This window comes from Pristiophorus japonicus, chromosome 15 (genome assembly GCF_044704955.1).
Source record: "Pristiophorus japonicus isolate sPriJap1 chromosome 15, sPriJap1.hap1, whole genome shotgun sequence".
Lineage (NCBI taxonomy): Eukaryota > Metazoa > Chordata > Chondrichthyes > Pristiophoridae > Pristiophorus > Pristiophorus japonicus.
In genome coordinates, this window is record NC_091991.1 from 102,878,636 (window position 1) to 102,898,438 (window position 19,803).

At 50.8% G+C, this 19,803-nt stretch overlaps 1 protein-coding gene across 1 annotated transcript in view; it reads right to left on the bottom strand.

Moving 5' to 3' along the window:
• The window catches only part of LOC139281578 (ectonucleotide pyrophosphatase/phosphodiesterase family member 7), a 103,605-nt gene extending 91,378 nt beyond the window's left edge, over nucleotides 1-12,227 (bottom strand). Inside the window, exon 1 of the mRNA XM_070901732.1 lies at nucleotides 11,972-12,227. Coding sequence (XP_070757833.1) covers nucleotides 11,972-12,227 — 256 coding nt within the window. The remainder of the gene's footprint in view (nucleotides 1-11,971) is intronic.
• Between the last annotated feature and the right edge of the window lie 7,576 nt (nucleotides 12,228-19,803).

Consider the following 19,803-nt stretch of genomic DNA (forward strand, 5'->3'; position numbering starts at 1 on the left):
GGATTCACCCTGGTCCTTTATGTTTTGTAAATGTTTGGATTAAAACGTAACGGTATTTGTTTACAATCCAAGGATACAGCATCGTTAGCAAGATAGCCACAGTCGGTTTCAATAAAGTAGCTACAAAATGAATCATTTCTCCTGCCTGCATAATTTAATCAAGATACCAGTCTGAGTATACTGGTACTGGTGAGCCGAGATTGATGCTGTTTGGCCTATTTTAGTGTTGGCAAAATGGATCCAGGTCACAATTGTGGACACAATGGAATTACTTGTAGAGTGCATGAGATTATTAGCCAATGGGATTTCAGTTTCACAGGTACATTTGAGCAACCTACAATAAATACAGTTATTCTCAGTAGGGAGAAAAATAAATAGGCAAGAAAATACTCTGATAAATTTCTGTTACAGTATAATTTATGTGAAGAGATATCACGCGGGTAATCTTTGCTCTCGGGGCAGTAAGCTGGGATTGAAGGGCATGTTTTATCGGCTGGTCTGTAACGTGTGTGAGGGTGACTGTCAGCATTTTCATTTCACAGTAACGTCGCCTGCTTCGGTCTTTGCTCAGCACAACTGCAAATGCTGCAAATATGAAACCCTGCACTGAATTACACAACCGTGCTACCAGCGACTGAACACAGAAAGGATCGATGTGAAACCTTCGCCACAACTGGAAGGTAAGAGAGTCCCTTAATCAGACACAACAAAATAAACACCATCAGGAGAACAGTGAGGAAAAGCCAAATGAGGTGTCCTGTGATACAATGTGCTGCAGCTTACTGCTTGTGTTATCATGTGTCACTCGTTACTGTGAACCAAAAGTGCTGACAGGCCACCCTTACACACGTTACACAACAGATCATAAAATATGCCCTTCAATCCCAGTTTACTGCCCGGAGAGCAAAGGTTACCCGCGTGATATCTCTTCACATAAATTACATTGTGACAGAAATTTCTGAGAGTATTTTCTTGCCTATTTTATTACGAGCTTACCTAAAAAGACCTTTAACCATTCTCCCTCCACCACCGGCGCACCGTGGCTGCGGTGTGCACCATCTACAAGATGCACTGCAGCAACTCGCCAAGGCTTCTTCGGCAGCACCTCCCAAACCCGTGACCTCTACCACCTCGAGGGACAAGGGCAGCAGGTGCATAGGAACACCACCACCTCCACGTTCCCCTCCGAGCCACACACCATCCTGACTTGGAAATACATCGACGCTGGGTCAGAATCTTGCAACTCCCTCCCTAATGGGAGCACCTTCACCACACGGACTGCAGTGGCTCAAGGCAAAGGTTCACCATCACCTTCGCAAAGGCAACCAGAGATGCTCCATTAATGCTGGACTTGCCAGCTATGCCAACATTACCAGCATGAATTTTTTTTTAAAGTTGTGTATAAAATGGTTAAAAAGGAGCACAGTTTGGGGGAATTATTGTATAAGATAAATCTAAACTTATGGCACTGTACTGAGATTACAAAATAGATTCAAAAACAATTATGCCAGAGTGCACTACAGTATTACATTCACAGGAAAATCTTTGTCCTGTAATTACATTTAAACATATCCTAAAACAGTACAGACTAGTGCAGGATTCACAGGCTGCTAAACAATCTGATAGGCCACAATATCAATGCTCCTTTCATGACCGTAATCATCTTTAGGGTGGTTGGTCACATTGGCGGAATTTTCCGGGGGGGTAATGGGCAAGGTCGGGTCGGGAACCCGCTGTTATCTCAGTCCCATGCACCTTTCTCACAGGCACAGGATGAGCAGCAGTAGCACAGGAGGCTCTGGCTATCGCGCCAGGTTGCCGCAGACATTGCTGGAGCAAGACCTGCAGCCCAGGGGAGCGGGTGGACACGCGTTACCAGCGGCTGTCAAAGTCACCGACACCCTCAACTTCTTCACCTCAGGCTCCTTCCAGGGATTTGCAGCAGACATCTCGCAGTCAGTCACCCACAGATGCATCACCCAGGTCACCAATATCATGTTTGACAAGTCAGCCAATTACACCAACTTTGCCAGTGTTACTGAACTGGCACTTGGCTTTGCCCCTCTGGCTGGCTTCCCACGGGTGCAGGGCGTCATTGTCTGCACACGTGGCCATCAGAGCATCCCATCATCACCCAGGCGTCTTCATCAACCGCAAGGGCTTCCACTCCCTCAATGTGCAGCTGGTTACAACCATAGGAAGATCACCATGCATGTGTGCCGCATTCCCTACCAGCCGCCATGACTCTTTTGTCCTGCGCCAGTCCACCCTCCCTCAGCTCTTCACTCCTCCAAACAGATTTCCGGCGGGCTGCTTGAAGACGAAGGCTATCCACTGATGACGTGGTTCATGACACCCACGAGGAGGCCAAGTAGTGAGGCCCAGGAGAGATATAATGAAAGCCACATGTCCACCAGATGTTTCGTAGAACAGACAATAGGCATTCTGAAGATGTGCTTCAGATGCCTTGAGAGATCAGGAGGAGCCCTTCAGTAGGCACCAGCCAGAGTCTCCAGAATGGTCATGGTCTGCTGCACACTGCACAACATAGCGCAGCAGCGAAGACTAGCACAGCATGAGGAGCAAGGCTCTGAGCCCACAGCCTCTTCACAGGGGGAGGAACATCAGCTGGAAGACAAGGAGGAGCAGGAGGAACCTGTGGCCCAGATCCCACCAGCACCCGAGCACATTGCTGTGGGTCTGGAGTCACATATAGGCCAGACTGGGTAAGGACAGAAGGTTTCCTTCCCTAAAGGACATCAGTGAACCAGATGGGTTTTTCTGCCAATCCGGAAGTTTCATATTCACCATTCCTGACACTAGCTTTTTAAAAATTCCAGATTTATTTAATTAACCTAATTTAAATTCCCCAGCTACCGTGGTGGGATTTGAACTCATCTCTCTGGATCATTCTTCCAGACCTCTGGATTACTGGTCCAGTGACGTTACTGCTATGTTACTGTTCCCTATGATGGATTGGGAGCCAATGCCACGTGGCCCCATGTGTTGTTAGTTGGTATGATTGCACTAGGATGAGGGTGAGTGTGAGGGGTGGCTAGTGAGATAGGGATGTGATAATGTAGAGAGAGAGGGATGGGTGGAGGTGTATGGTAAGTTGGTGTGAATAAGGATGTGCAGGGGTAGGGTAGGGAAGGCAGAGTGATGGGGATGTGATGAGAGGCACAGCAGGATAAGGTTGAGTGTGTATTTATACTGACCTTTCCTGATCTCACAAAATCATTGGCCCATTTCCGGCACTGCAGCCAGGTCCTCCTCTCGACCTCCGTGCTGTTGACCTCCTCTGCTATCTGCACTCAGGCTCCTTTCGTTTGCTGGGGATGTCTCTTCCGCCGCTCAGGAGGGAAGAGGATCTCCCTGCATGCTCTGATTCCCTCCACAAATCACCGGAGAGCCTGGGTACAGCTCTCGGCCTCTGTGCAATGATTTGTGCCCCTGTGTGCAGCAGCAGAAAGCAATTGCACTGACTGCCCACTCCCAGCTGAACCTTCAAATGCAACGTGGCCATCATCCCCTTAAATATACCGGCTGGAAACATGTCATCGATGAGGGCACCAGATTCGCTCCATTTAATTGGGCCAGACGGGCTGAACAGGCCCCATTGTGGCCAAATCAGTGTGTGGAGCGAGCGGGATGGAGTTAACCACGGCAGCCGCCCACACCACACCCGCCAAGGTGAGGAACATTCCGGCCATACAGTGGGAACGTTTTATGGCTTTCCACAACCCAGATAAGGTGGGGTCAACCACATCCATCAGACACAACTATCACACTGGGAGTCAGCCAGGTTTGAGAGGCGCAGCCTGGGTCTCGTTCACCAGGGCTGTCCGGCAACGGTTTGAAGTGGCACCGTGTGACTCAGGGGTTACAATGCTCCCCGCACGTCTCACTCCCCTCACTGCTCTCTTCATAGTGCACACACTCAACATCATTACACCTCTGTAAGATTTGCTGTCCATCAGTACAGCACCACATTGGTAACATTTCTGTTGACATAAAACTTGCATAAAAGTAATGACACACTGTACAGTTTAAGCTGCAGTATGTGGTACACAGTAAAATGTTCCTTCTGCTGTTTATGCTTGTACAGAATCTGACAGTGAGCACAATTGCACATACCACAATACACTGCGAAAACGTTCCGGTTCTCCACAGGTGCCCCCTTTCCAGAGAAAGGTTACGGACTATGTGGCAGACTATGGTAAATCTGGAAACTCTCTCAGGGCGATATTGCAGGACACCTTCACATCGATCAGAGCAGTGGCACCTCTGTCTGAAGCGGCCGATGGTTTGCTCAGTCAGAGTTATGGCAGGGGATTGTATTGTGCACAGTTTCCTGAAGGTATCATAAGCTATCCCTTGTCACTAAGTAGTCAGCCTATCACCAATCACAGCACACTGACTGCAGGCAAAGGGCAGTCAATGCCAGCAACAGCCACAACCCAAGACTGAATTTAAAACATTCAATCTCTCATGCCTGATATGCTCATATTCTGTGATATTAGAAATAGAACGCAAGAACATATGGAAATACAGAATAAATTTGAGTATTTCAAATAAGTTCAAACTAACTGCATCCTAGGTTACTGAGGGAAGTAAGGGTGAAGATATTGCAGGCTGTGGCCACAATCTTCCAATCCTCCTCAGATATGGGAGCAGTGCCAGAGGACTGGAAAATTGCTAATGTTACATCCTTGTTCAAAAAAGGGAAGTGGGATAACCACGGCAACGGCAGGCCCGTCAGCCTAATGTCGGTGGCGGGGAAACAGAGACATTAATCAAACAAAATTAATTCTCACTTGGAAAAATATGGATTAATAAATGAACACCAGCAAAAGGCAAATTGTGTTTGACCAAGGTCACGGAGTCTGTGATGAAGTAGCAGAAAGGGTTGATGATGGTGGTGCAGTTGATGTTTTGTGTTTGGACTTTTGAAAGGTGTTTGATAGACGTGAGAAAAATTGAAGCTCACAGGATTAAAGGGACAGTGACAGCATGGAAACAAAATTGGCCGAGAGAGAGAAAGCAGAGATTAAAGGTGAACAATTATTGTTCAGACTGGAGGGAAGTGTGCAGTGCTGTTTCCCACGGGTCGGTATTAGGACCACTGCACTTTTTGATATTGATCTGGGTGTACAGGGCACAATAATATGAAACTTGGAAACGCAGAGTGAGGTCAGTACTAGACTTCAGGAGGATATAATCAGACTGATGAAATGGCAGACAAAGGGCCGAGAAGTGTGAAGTGGTATATCTTGTTCGGAAGAATGAGGAGAGGCAGTATAATCTAATGGGTACAATGTTAAAGGGGATGCAGGAACAGAGAGGCCTACGTGTGTATATGCACAAATCTTTAAAGGTGACAGGGCATGTTGACAAGGCTGTTATAGAAGTATACTGGATCCTGGGCTTCATAAACTGTAGCATAAACGATACACTCAGGACCACTGCTCAATCTTTTTCTCAATGAATGACTTCAGTTTTAAATAACCAAACCAAAGTTTTTCTCAGAGCTTTCGAATCTCCTGCGCAGAAAGTGACCCAGAGCTGCAATTCTACTTATTTACAATCATAGAAATTTGTAGCACAGGAGAAGGCCAATCAGCCCATCATGCCTGTGCTGGCTCTGTGAAAGGGCAGTCGTGCACAGGCCCACATTGTCTGCTTTTTGTCCGTAACTCTGTAAGTTCCTCATCCTCACGTACCTGTCCAACTCCCTTTTAAAATGATTTATGCGATCAGCTTCACCTTTTCAGGTAGAGCATTCCAGACCCCGGCCGCTCTCTGAGGGAAAACATTTCTCCTCATCTCCCCTCTAGATCTTTTGCCAATGATTTAAAACCACTGGTTATCATAACTTCTCATCATTTTGAGAACCTATATTACGTTACCTCCTAACCTTCTCTGTTCCAAGGAGAATCATTCTAACTCCCCGCATTGCCTGATCTCTGGTAACACCCTGGTAAACCCCCTCTGTACCCTTTCTATGGCCTTTACTTCTTTCCTGAAGCGCAGTGCCTGGCATTGTCCACAATACTCCAGCTAATGTCAACCAGTCATTTATGCATTTCCAGCATGAACCCTTTGCTTTGATATTCTATGTCTCTATTTTTAAACCCAAGTAGCCCATATGCTTTTCTAACCACCATATCAACTTGCCCTGCCACCTTTAAGGATTTTTGAAATGGACACCAAGTTCTATCTGCTCACCTACACTTTTCAGTATCGTGCCATTTCCCACATTACAACAGGGACCACACTCTGGTACCTCATTGGTTGTAAAGTGCTATGAGACATCTGGTGGTTGCGAAAGGTGCTATATAAATGCAAGTCTTTCTTTCTTTATTTCATTTATAGCATTCTGTCTTTCCATATTAGTCATCTCAAAGTGCATCACTTTTCCTCATTGATCTCCATCTGCCATGTTTCTGCCCAGTTCACCATCAACTGAAGCCGATAACTGTCCCCATCACTACCTACTACATTGTCAAGTTTCGTCTCATCTGCAAACTGTCTGATGTTGCTCCCTACACCCGAGTCTAGCTTGTTTATAACAATTGAAAAGAGTAATGGACCCAAAGCTAACCCTTGGGAAACCCCCCTGCAAACCACCCCCAGTCTTAAAAACGTCCATCAAAACATCGAAACATAGAAACATGGAAATTAGGAGCAGTAGTAGGCCATTCGGCCCTTCAAGCCTGCACCGCCATTCAATAAGATCATGGCTGATCCTCTATCTCAACACCATATTCCCGCTTTCTCCATTGATGCGTTTTGTGTCTAGAAATCTATCTATTTCCTTCTTAAATATATTCAGTGACTTGGCCTCCACAGCCTTCGGTGGTAGAGAATTCACCACCCTCTGAGTGAAGAAATTGCTCCTCATCTCAATCCTAAATTTCCTACCCCGTATCCTGAGACTGTGACCTCTTGTTCTCGACTTCCCAGCCAAAGGAAAAATCCTCCCCGCATCCAGTCTGTACAACCCCATCAGAATTTTATACGTTTCAATGAGATCCCCTCTCATTCTTCTAAACTCTAGTGAATACAGGCCTAGTCGACCCAATCTCTCCTCATACAACAATCCCCCCATCCCAGGAATCAGTCTGGTGAACCTTCGCTGCACTCCCTCTATGGCGAGTATATCCTTTCTTAGGTAAGGAGACCAACACTGTGCACAATACTCCAGATGCGGTCTCACCAAGACCCTGTATAACTGTAGTAAGACATCCTTGCTCCTGTACTCAAATCCTCTTGCAATGAAGGCCAACATACCATTTGCCTTTCTAACTGCTTGCTGCACCTGCATGTTTGCTTTCAATGACTGGTGTACAAGGACACCCAGGTCCCTCTGTATATCGACCCAAGCCATCACCATTTAAATAATACTTTGTCATTATGTTTTTCCTACCAAAGTGGATAACTTCACATTTATCCACGTTATACTGCGTCTGCCATGTGTTTGCCCACTCACTCAACTGATCTAAATCGTCTTGCAGCGTCTTTGCATCCTCCTCACAACTCACAATCCCACCTAGTTTTGTGTCGTCAGCAAACTTGGAAATATTACATTTGGTTCCCTCATCCAAATCATTTGTATATATTGTGAATAGCTGAGGCCCAAGCACTGATCCCTGTGGTACCCACTAGTCACTGCCCGCCACTCTGAAAAAGACCTGTTTATTCCTACTCTCTTTCCTGTCAGTTAACCAATTTTCAATCCATGCCAATATATTACCCCCAATCCTATGTGCTTTAATTTTGCACACTAACCTCTGATGTGGGACTTTATCAAAGGCCTTCTGAAAATCCAAACACACTACATCCACTGGTTCTCCCTTATCTATTCTATCAGTTACATCCTCAAAAAACTCCAGTAGATTTGTCAAACATGATTTGCATTTCATAAATCTATGTTGACTTTGTTTAATCCCATTGATATTATCTAAGTGTTCCGTTATCACATCCTTTATAATAGACTCCAGCATTTTCCCTATTACTGATGTCAGGCTAATCGGTCTGTAGTTCCCCGTTTTCTCTCTCCTCCTTTTTTAAATAGTGGGGTTACATTTGCTACCCTCCAATCTGCAGGAACTGTTCCATAATCTATAGAATTTTAGAAGTTGACAACCAATGCATCTACTATTCCCATGGCTACCTCTTTTAGTACTCTGGGATGCAGATCATCAGGCCCTGGGGATTTATCTGCCCTCAGCCCCATTAGTTTCTCGGGCACTATTTTCTTACTAATTATCATTTCCTTTAATTCTTCTTGCTCACTAGACCCTTCCAAGCATTTCTGGGACGTTTTTTGTGTCCTCTTCATTGAAGACAGAACCGAAGTATTTATTTAATTGTTCTGCCATTTCCTTGTTCCCCATTATAACTTCTCCCGTTTCTGTCTGTAAAGGACCTACATTTGTCTTCACTAATCTTTTTCTTTTTACGTACTTGTAGAAACTTTTGCAGTCGGTTTTTATGTTTCTTGCAAATTTACTCTCATACTCTATTTTTCCCTTCTTAATCAATCTCTTGGTCCTTTTTTGCTGAATTGTAAACTGCTCCCAATCCTCAGGCTTACTACTTTTTCTGGCAACTTTGTATAACTATCCTTAATTTCTTTTGTGAGCCATGGTTGGGCCACTTTTCCTGTTGTGTTTTAGTGCAAGAAAGGAATATATAACTGTTGCAATTCATGCATTCGTTCCTTAAATATTAGCCATTGACTATCCACCATCATGCCTTTTAATGAATCATCCTAATCTATCATAGCCAATTTATTCCTCATACCTTCGTAGTTTCCTTTGTTTAGATTTAGGAGCCTAGTTTCCGATTGGACTACTTCACTTTCCATCTCAATAAAGAATTCAATCATGTTATGGTCACTCTTCCCTAAAGGACCCCGTACAACAAGGCTGTAAATTAACCCCTTCTCATTGCACAATACCCAATCTAGGATAGCCTGTTCCCTAGTAGGCTCCTTAACATACTGGTCTAAAAAACCATCTCGTACACACTCCAGGAATTCAGCTGCCACAGTATTATTACTAATTTGGTTTGGCCAGTCTATATGTAGATTAAAGTCACCTACCCTTGTTACATGCATCTCTAATTTCCTGTTTGATGACGTCCTCTACACTACCACTACTGTTTGGTGGCCTATAGACAACTCCCACCAATGTTTTCTGCCCCTTGGTGCTCCTTAGCTCCACCCAGACGGATTCCACATCTTGAATTTCTGAGCCAATATCTTACTCACTATTGCTCTGATTTTATCCTTTACTAACAACGCCACACCACTCCTTTTCCTTTTTGCCTGTCCTTCCTAAACATCGAATATCCTTGGATATTCAGTTTCCAACCCTGGTCACCCTTTTAGATTTGTATTTTTAACATTATTAGACATGTTAACATTATTTGGTACTATATCCCTATTTGTCTTATCGCTATTTTTATTCCCTGGACCCTATTTCCTAGTGCACTCTTTTGTTTGTATGCTCTGTCCCTTCCTGACAGAATCTGGTAATCCTTACCTCAATCACTTTCCTGCATTGCTTCCTTTTCTTTTCTCTTTAGCATTCTAGATTTTTCTCTACTACCACCGTGCCCCTCCCCTCCCCCCCCCCCACCCATTTATTTAGTTTAAGCCCTGTCTAACTCTCTAGTTATTTGAATCGCTGGAACGCTGGTCCCAGCATAGTTCAGGTGTAATCCATCCCCAAGGAACAGGTCTCTGTTTCCCGAGTATTGGTGCCAGTGCCCCACGAATCGAAACCCACTTCTCCCACACCAGCCTCTGAGCCACGCATTCATCTCCGCGATTCCATTGACCCTATGTCAATTTGTTCGTGGCTCAGGTAATAATGCAGAGATTATTACCTTTGTGGTTCTGCTTTTCAATGTAGTCCCTAGCTGTTCAAACACTCTCAGCAGAGCCTCTTTCATAGTCCTACCTATGTCAATGGTACTTACGTGTACCACGACAACTGGATCCTCCCCATCCCACTCCAAATTCTTCTCCAGCCCGGAGGAGATGTCCTTTACCCAGGCACCGGGAAGGCAACACAGCCTTCGGGATGCATGCTCTTGGCTGCAGAGAACTGTATCTATCCCCCTAACTATAATGTCTCCTACTACAACCACCTGTCTCTTTACTCCCCCCACTTGAATGGCTTTCTGCACCAAGGTCGTCCATCCCGCAGTCTGCACACCGGTTCACAAGGGTTGCAAGAACTAAAATCTATTGGACAAGTGCAGGGACTGAGGCTCCTGCAATCCTAGATCCCCTTACCTGCCTCACTCGCAGTCACACCCTCCTGTCCCTGACCACGTGTCAATCCTGAAGTATTTAATTTAGAGAGTATTGCTGCCTCTTGGAGCAAAAGATCCAGGTAACTTTCTCCCTCCCTGATGTCTCACAATGTCTGCAGCTCAGACTCCAGCTCCTCAACTCAAATCCGAAATTCGTCAAGCCGTAGACACTTACCGCAGATGTAGTCACCCTGGACCAAAACGTCCAGAAGCTCCCACATAATTCAGCAGCAACACGTCTCCTGTTTTCCCATTATATTTTTTCATTAATTATTTTAGCGTTAATCAAGTATTTACCCGATATAGTTTATTAAATAAAGTATTTACCCTATATAATAAATTAAATTAATAGTTTATTAAAGTATTTACCCTATATAGTTTATATAATAGTTTATTATCTAGTTTATCAAATAAAGGTTAGTTTTTAGAATTTAGTTACATGCTATATGTTAATTTAAAGAAAAACTTAGCCCACAATCACTACCAATCACTTACCTGCCTTACCTGTGGTGTCACACAGCAGGGTTCTTCTCACCCGGAGCTGTGCGATCTCCTGGGAGAGGCAAAAAAACAGATAAAAACCCAGGCTAATTGAAGAAACAATCTGGGAAAATTTCTCTCTGACCCATCCAGGCGATGGAAACCAGTCCAGGAGATCACCCTGGCCGAATGCTGTGGTGTGCTGTGGCTTTTATCGCCACTCTCGGGCCTCGGTCTGCTCCCGCTCAGGTACGCCGTCACTCTGCGGAAAAACAAGGCAAAGCAAGACCTCCCGCCCCTACTTCACCAAACTCTCCCACTTCCCAAACTCTCAGTTTCCCACTCTGAGCTGCTGCACTCCATCTACCACACCTCCTGCTTCCTGTCACTGACCAAGTCTGTTTGTATACTTCATTCCAGGGGCTTCTTTCATCCGAATAAGCCTCCTGAGTGGCACGTTGTCGAATGCCTTCCGAAAGTCTATATAGTACATACAACATCTAGATCAACCTCTGTTGCCTCATGAAAGAATTCAATCAACTTAGTCAAACATGATTTGCCTTCAACAAATCTCACCGATTTACCCTGCCTTTCCAAATGAAAGTTTATTTTGTACCTGATAATTGGTTCCAGTAACTTGCTCGCCACCGATGTTAGGCTGTCTGGCCTGTAGTTTCCTGGTTTATTCCTCTCCCCTTTCTTGAATAGGTGACTTACCAACTTTCAGTAATGCTAATCCAATTAGTACACCTTCTCTGTCTATTATTATCCCGCCCATAACTTCCCTCTCCTCTTTCAATGTAACCCTCACATCATCCGTTGTGAAGACACAGGCAAACTACGCATTTAATACTTTGCCGTGTCCTCACCACTACATGAAGCTTTCCCTTCGCGCCCTGATCAGGCCCAGCTTTTCCCCGAGCTAACCGTTTACACTTTATGTTGAGAGAAAGTTTTAGGGTTCTGTTTAATGTTGCCTCATAATCTATTCTCGTAACCTCTCTCTGCCTCCCGTGTTAACTTTTTCAATTCCCTCCTTAATCTTCCCAAAAAAGATATATTTTGCAACACCTATTGCGTCCATCTTCATTCTGCATATAACAGTAATTGAAGAACGACTGACACTGTTCAATCGTCATTGTTCAATTCCTTGATGCCTCACCTGTGATAGTTGTGAAATGTGAAGGCGAAGTCATGGTTACAAAAGGTGGGTTAATATATTTTGCCTTCACTCCCTTTGTTATTAAATAATCCAGATATGGTGTCTCCACATCCTGATCATAATCCCAGCGAAACCCATCGAAAGAAATCAGCAGCAGTTTATTCATTTTCTGACGTTTCCCCTTCTGTTTGATTGGCACACATGTCACTGCAGTCACCAAAAACAGTGCCAGCCAAACAAACGTTAAAGACTTCATACCGATAACAATATCAGAACAAATAGAGACAGAGAAATCCACAAAAGCAAAATAGGTTGTTGAGCATCTGAGAGAGAGAGAGAGAATGAGCAATGGCAGGGAGCACCTTTGGTCAGAAGCGTTCTGAATGTTACTGCAGAAGTGTATCCTTTATCTTGAGTAAAAGAGCAAAGAGCAGGTATGGCATCATATTCTGAGTTAATGTTTTATTCTGATAATTAAACTCATAAATTATACTCTCCGAAAAAGTTGTTCATTTCTAATAGATGGGGTTTTATATTTAGACAGCTGTAAATATTGAGGGAAAGGCATTGACCCAGGGGAGTAAAGTAAGAGTTTTCTCCAACGGTATTAAGGGGCCGAAATTGCCCCCTTTTATAGCCCCGTTAACACCTCCGGTGGGCGCTAATGGCCCGGGGAAGGAGGGGCCAGTGCCTCCGGGAAAATTGCCATGGAGAGTTGGGAGGCACTGACCCAGCAATGCCACGTCCCACGATTAGCGCCCCAGTGTGGCGCACAACCGGCGGTGACGTAATCACCATGTGCGCCAACACCGCCCCACGCCGACCTCTCACCGCCCCGGCCCCTCACCGCCCCGACCTCTCACATCCCCGACCTCTCACCGCACCACGCTGACCCCTCACCGCCCCGAACCCTCACTGCCCCGACCTCTCACCGCACCACGCTGACCTCTCACCACCCCGACCTCTCACCGCCCTGACCCCTCACCGCCCCGACCCCTCACCGCCCCGAACCCTCACTGCCCCGACCTCTCACCGCACCACGCTGACCTCGGACCACCCCGACCTCTCACCGCCCCGACCCCTCACCGCCCCGACCTCTCACATCCCCGACCTCTCACCGCACCACGCTGACCCCTCACCTCCCCGACCCCTCACCGCCCCGACCACTCACCGCCCCGACCTCTCACCGCCCCGACCTCTCACCTCCCTGAACTCTCACCGCACCACGCTGACCCCTCACCGCCCCGACCCCTCACCACCCCGACCTCTCACCGCCCCGACCCCTCACCGCCCCGAACTCTCACCTCCCCGACCCCTCACCGCCCCGACCTCTCACCGTCCTGACCTCTCACCTCCCCGACCCCTCACCGCCCCGACCACTCACCTCCCCGACCCCTCACCGCCCTGACCTCTCAACTCCCCGACCCTTCAACGTTCCGACCTCTCACATCCCCGACCCCTCACCTCCACGACCCATCACCTCCCCGTCCCCTCACCGCCCCGACCTCTCAACTCCCCGACCCCTCACCGCCCCGACCTCTCACCGCCCCGACCCCTCACCGCCCCGAACTCTCACCTCCCCGACCCCTCACCGCCCCGACCTCTCACCGTCCTGACCTCTCACCTCCCCGACCCCTCACCGCCCCGACCACTCACCTCCCCGACCCCTCACCGCCCTGACCTCTCAACTCCCCGACCCTTCAACGTTCCGACCTCTCACCTCCCCGACCCCTCACCTCCACGACCCATCACCTCCCCGTCCCCTCACCGCCCCGACCTCTCAACTCCCTGACCCCTCACCGCCCCGACCTCTCACCTCCCCGACCCCTCACCGCCCCGTCCTCTCACCTCCCCGACCTCTCACCACACCACGCTGACCCCTCACTGACCTCTCACCGCCCCGACCCGTCACCGACCCCTCACTGCCCCGACCCCTCACTGCCCCAACAGCTCACGGCCCCGACCCCTCACCGACCTCTCACCGCCCCGACCCCTCACCGACCCATCACTGCCCCGACCCCTTACCGCCCCGACCACTCACCGCCCCGACCCCTCAACGCCCCGACCCCTCACCGCCCCGACCCCTCACCGTCCCGACCCCTCACCGCCCTGATCTCTCACCGCCCCGACCTCTCACCAACCTCTCACCGCCCCGACCCCTCAACGCCCCGACCCCTCAACGCCCCGACCCCTCACCGCCCCGACCCCTCACCGTCCCGACCCCTCACCGCCCCGATCTCTCACCGCCCCGACCACAAACTGCCCCGACCCCTCACCGCCCCGACCTCTCACCGCCCCGACCCCTCACCGACCTCTCACCGCCCCGACCCCTCACCGACCCCTCTCTGCCCCGACCACTCACTGCCCCGACCCCTCACCGCCCCGACCTCTCACCGCCCCGACCTCTCACCACCCCGACCCCTCACCGTCCTGATCTCTCACTGCCCCGACCTCTCACCGCCCCGACCCCTCACCGTCCTGATCTCTCACTGCCCCGACCTCTCACCGCCCCGACCTCTCACCGCCCCGACCTCTCACCGCCCCGACCCCTCACCATCCTGATCTCTCACCGCCCCAACCTCTCACCGCCCCGACCTCTCACCGCCCCGACCCCTCACCGCCCCGACCCCTCAACGCCCCGACCCCTCACCGCCCCAACCCCTCACCGTCCCGACCCCTCACCACCCCGACCCCTCACCGACCCCTCACCGCCCCGACCTCTCACTGTCCCGACCCCTCACCGACCCCTCACCGCCCCGACCTCTCACCGCCCCGACCCCTCACCGACCCCTCTCTGCCCCGACCACTCACTGCCCCGACCCCTCACCGCCGCGACCTCTCACCACCTCGACCTCTCACCGCCGCGACCTCTCACCGCCCCGACCCCTCACCGCCGCGACCTCTCACCGCCGCGACCTCTCACCGCCCCGACCCCTCACCGACCCCTCTCTGCCCCGACCTCTCACCGCCCCGACCCCTCACCGCCGCGACCTCTCACCACCTCGACCTCTCACCGCCCCGACCCCTCACCGCCGCGACCTCTCACCGCCCCGACCCCTCACCGCCCAGACCTCTCACCGCCCCGACCCCTCACCTCCCCGACCCCTCACCGCCCCGACCCCTCACCTCCCCGACCCCTCACCGCCCCGACCCCTCACCTCCCCGACCCCTCACCTCCCCGACCCCTCACCGCCCCGACCCCTCACCGCCCCGACCCCTCACCGCCCCGACCTCTCACCGCCCCGACCACAAACTGCCCCGACCCCTCACCGCCCCAACCCCTCACCGCCCCGACCCCTCACCACTCCGACCTTTCACCGCCCCGACCACAAACTGCCCCGACCCCTCACCGCCCCGACCCCTCACCGCCCCGACCCCTCACCGCCCCGACCCCTCACCGCCCCGACCCCTCACCACTCCGACCTTTCACCGCCCCGACCACAAACTGCCCCGACCCCTCACCGCCCCGACCTCTCACCGCCCCGACCCCTCATCGACCCCTCACCGCCCCGACCTCTCACCGCCCCGACCCCTCACCGACCCCTCTCTGCCCCGACCACTAAATAGTTAAGCACCGATCCCTGTGGCACCCCACAAGTTACCATTTGCCATTTATGCCAACTCTCTGTTTTCTGTTAGTTAGCCAATCCTCTATCCATGCTAATATATTACCCCCAACCCTGTGAACTTTTATCTTGTGCAGTAACCTTTTATGTGGCACCTTGTCAAATGCTTTCTGGAAATCCAAATACACCACATCCACTGGTTCCCTTTATCCACCCTGTTCGTTACATCCTCAAAGAATTCCAGCAAATTTGTCAAACATGACTTCCCTTTCATAAAATCATGCTGGCTCTGCTTGATTGAATCATGCTTTTCCAAATGTCCTGTTACTGCTTCTTTAATAATGGACTCCAACATTTTCCCAACCACAGATGTTAGGCTAACTGGTCTATAGTTTCCTGCTTTTTGTCTGCCTCCTTTTTTAAATAGGGACATTACATTTGTAGTTTTCCAATCTGCTGGGACCTCCCCAAAATCCAGGAAATTTTGGAAGATTACAACCAATCCCTATCCCTGCTGTTATTTCTTCCATCAGGTCCAGGGGACTTGTCCGCCTTTAGTCTCATTATTTTACCAAGTACTTTTTCTATAGTGATTGTTTTAAGTTCCTCTTGATTATCCACTATTGGGATGTTTTTAGTGTCTTCTATCATGAAGACTGATACAAAATATTTGTTCACAATCTCTGCCTGTTCTCCATTATTTATTAATTCCCCAGCCTCATCCTCTGGGAGACCAACACTTACTTTAGCTACTCTCTTCCGTTTTATATACCTGTCGAAGCTCAGACTGTCTGTTTTTGGACTTCTTGCTAGTTTACTCTCATAATCCATCTTCCCTCTCCTCATTATTTTTTTAGTCGTCCTTTGCTGGTTTAAAACATTGTATGCCCTTGTTTTCAATTTGATACCATCCCTTATTTCCTTAGTTAGCCACGGATGGTTATCCCTTCTCTTAGTCTTTCCTTCTCATTGGGATATATTTTTATTGAGAGTTATGAAATATCTCCTTCAATGTCTGCCTCTGCTTATTAACCGTCTTACACTTTAATCTATTTAGCCAACTCTGCCCTTATACTTTTGTAATCGCCTTTATTTAAGATCAAAACACTGGTTTGAGAACCAACTTTCTCACCCTCCAACTGAATTTTAAATTCAACCATGCTATGCTCACCTATTCCTAGAGGATCCTTTATTAGGAGATCATTTATTAATCCTGTCTATTACACAGTACCAGATCTAAGATAGCCTGCTCCCTGGTTGGTTCCACAACGTACTGTTCAAGGAAACTATCCCGGATACACTCTATGAACTCTTCCTCAAGGCTACCCTGGCCAATTTGGTTTGTCTAATCAAGATGAAGATTAAAATCGCCCATGATTATTGCCATTCATTTATTACAAGCCTCCATTATTTCTTGATTTATACTCCGTCCAACAGTGCAGCTACTGTTAGGGGGCCTATAGACTACACCCACCAGCGACTTTTTCCCCTCATTATTTCTTATCTCCACCCAAACTGATTTTACATCTTGATCTTCTGAGCCAGTATCGTTTCTCAGTAACACACTGATCTCATCCTTTATTAACAGAGCTACCCCGCCTCCTTTTCCTTTCTGTCTGTCCTTCCGAAATGGCAAATACCCCAGAATATTCAATTCCCAGCCTTGGTCACCTTGCAACTATCAGATCATACCCATTTATATCTATTTGTGCTAGAAACTCATCTATCTTGTTAGGAATGTTGCGTGCATTCAGATAAAGAGCATTTAATTTTGTCTTTTTAGCATTTTTCCTTTCTCTTATCCCACTTTCTGATGCACGCTAATGTTTATACATTCTGTCCCTTCCTGTCACACTCTGGTTACCATTTGCCCCATCGCTACCCTGCCCTATTGCCTTCTCCTTTCTCTCTGACTTTTTACATTTCCGCTCACCTGACCCCTCTCCCCCACTATTTAGTTTCAAGCCCTGTCTACAGCCGTCCTGCAGTGCGACACTCTGTTTTGTGAGCTTGGCTGCTGGCCTGGTCGATCACTTCCCTGGGCACCCAGAGAGTGAGCGGCTCTCCCCTTTACTGGGAGGGGAGGAGTGTTGTAGCACTATGTGGAACATCTACATAGCATTGGCCTCCTCAAGTGCGGTGGTGGACTCAATGCCGGGCTATGGCCCCGGGGAACGCCCCTCAGTGCCGGGCTATGGCCACGGGGAACGTCCCTCAGTGCCGGGCTATGGCCACGGGGAACGTCCCTCAGTGCCGGGCTATGGCCCCGGGGAACGCCCCTCAGTGCCGGGCTATGGCCACGGGGAACGTCCCTCAGTGCCGGGCTATGGCCCCAGGGAACGCCCCTCAGTGCCGGGCTATGGCCCCGGGGAACGCCCCTCAGTGCCGGGCTATGGCCACGGGGAACGTCCCTCAGTGCCGGACTATAGCCCCAGGAAATATCCCCCAGCGCCGGGCTATGGCCCTGGGGAATGCCCCTCAGTGCCGGACTATGGCCCCAGGGAACGCCCCTCAGTGCCGGACTATGGCCCCGGGGAACGCCCCTCAGTGCCGGACTATGGCCCCGGGGAACGCCCCTCAGTGCCGGACTATGGCCCCAGGGAACGCCCCTCAGTGCCGGACTATGGCCCCAGGGAACGTCCCTCAGTGCCGGGCTATGGCCCCGGGGAACGCCCCTCAGTGCCGGACTATGGCCCCGGGGAACGTCCCTCAGTGCCGGACTATGGCCCCAGGGAACGCCCCTCAGTGCTGGGCTATGGCCCCAGGGAACGCCCCTCAGTGCTGGGCTATGGCCCCGGGGAACGCCCCTCAGTGCCGGACTATGGCCCCAGGGAACGCCCCTCAGTGCTGGGCTATGGCCCCGGGGAACGCCCCTCAGTGCCAGACTATGGCCCCGGGGAACGCCCCTCAGTGCCGGACTATGGCCCCGGGGAACGCCCCTCAGTGCCAGACTATGGCCCCGGGGAATGCCCCTCAGTGCTGGGCTATGGCCCCGGGGAACGTCCCTCAGTGCCAGACTATGGCCCCGGGGAACGTCCCTCAGTGCTGGGCTATGGCCCCGGGGAACGCCCCTCAGTGCTGGGCTATGGCCCCGGGGAACGTCCCTCAGTGCTGGGCTATGGCCCCGGGGAACGCCCCTCAGTGTTGGGCTATGGCCCCGGGGAACGCCCCTCAGTGCTGGGCTATGGCCCCGGGGAACGTCCCTCAGTGCTGGGCTATGGCCCCGGGGAACGTCCCTCAGTGCTGGGCTATGGCCCCGGGGAACGTCCCTCAGTGCTGGGCTATGGCCCCGGGGAACGTCCCTCAGTGCTGGGCTATGGCCCCGGGGAACGTCCCTCAGTGCTGGGCTATGGCCCCGGGGAACGTCCCTCAGTGCCGGACTATGGCCCCGGGGAACGTCCCTCAGTGCCGGACTATGGCCCCGGGGAACATCGCTCAGAGCCGGGCTATGGCCCCAGGGAACGCCCCTCAGTGCCGGGCTATGGCCCCGGGGAACGTCCCTCAGAGCCGGGCTATGGCCCTGGGGAACGCCCCTCAGTGCCGGGCTATGGCCCTGGGGAACGCCCCTCAGTGCCGGGCTATGGCCCCGGGGAACGTCCCTCAGTGCCGGACTATGGCCCCGGGGAACATCGCTCAGAGCCGGGCTATGGCCCCAGGGAACGCCCCTCAGTGCCGGGCTATGGCCCCGGGGAACGTCCCTCAGAGCCGGGCTATGGCCCTGGGGAACGCCCCTCAGTGCCGGGCTATGGCCCCGGGGAACGTCCCTCAGTGCCGGACTATGGCCCCGGGGAACATCGCTCAGAGCCGGGCTATGGCCCTGGGGAACGCCCCTCAGTGCTGGGCTATGGCCCCGGGGAACGCCCCTCAGTGCTGGGCTATGGCCCCGGGGAACGTCCCTCAGTGCCGGACTATGGCCCCGGGGAATGCCCCTCAGATGAAGCGGAGCACCAGAGACAGCACTCCACTTCCTTTGAGGGCGCACTGCCCAATTCCTTGTCGGAGGCGGGATACCCGGGCTGGGCCTATGATGTCCCAGCCCCAGAAGGTAACCGCCCCCAATCACGACAAAGGGCAATTTCGGTGCCTAAGAGTTCAAACAATAACAACAGTGCGCTGAACAGATTGGGGGAATTTGGGCTCTGTAGCATCCATTTGTTAGTCGCCATGCAGCCTCATAACGCTCGACAGTGGAGCCTGAAATGTGTGAGGGCACTTCCGATGGGAAATGCACCAGATGTCATCTTGTTAAAGGGATTGGTTTCTTCG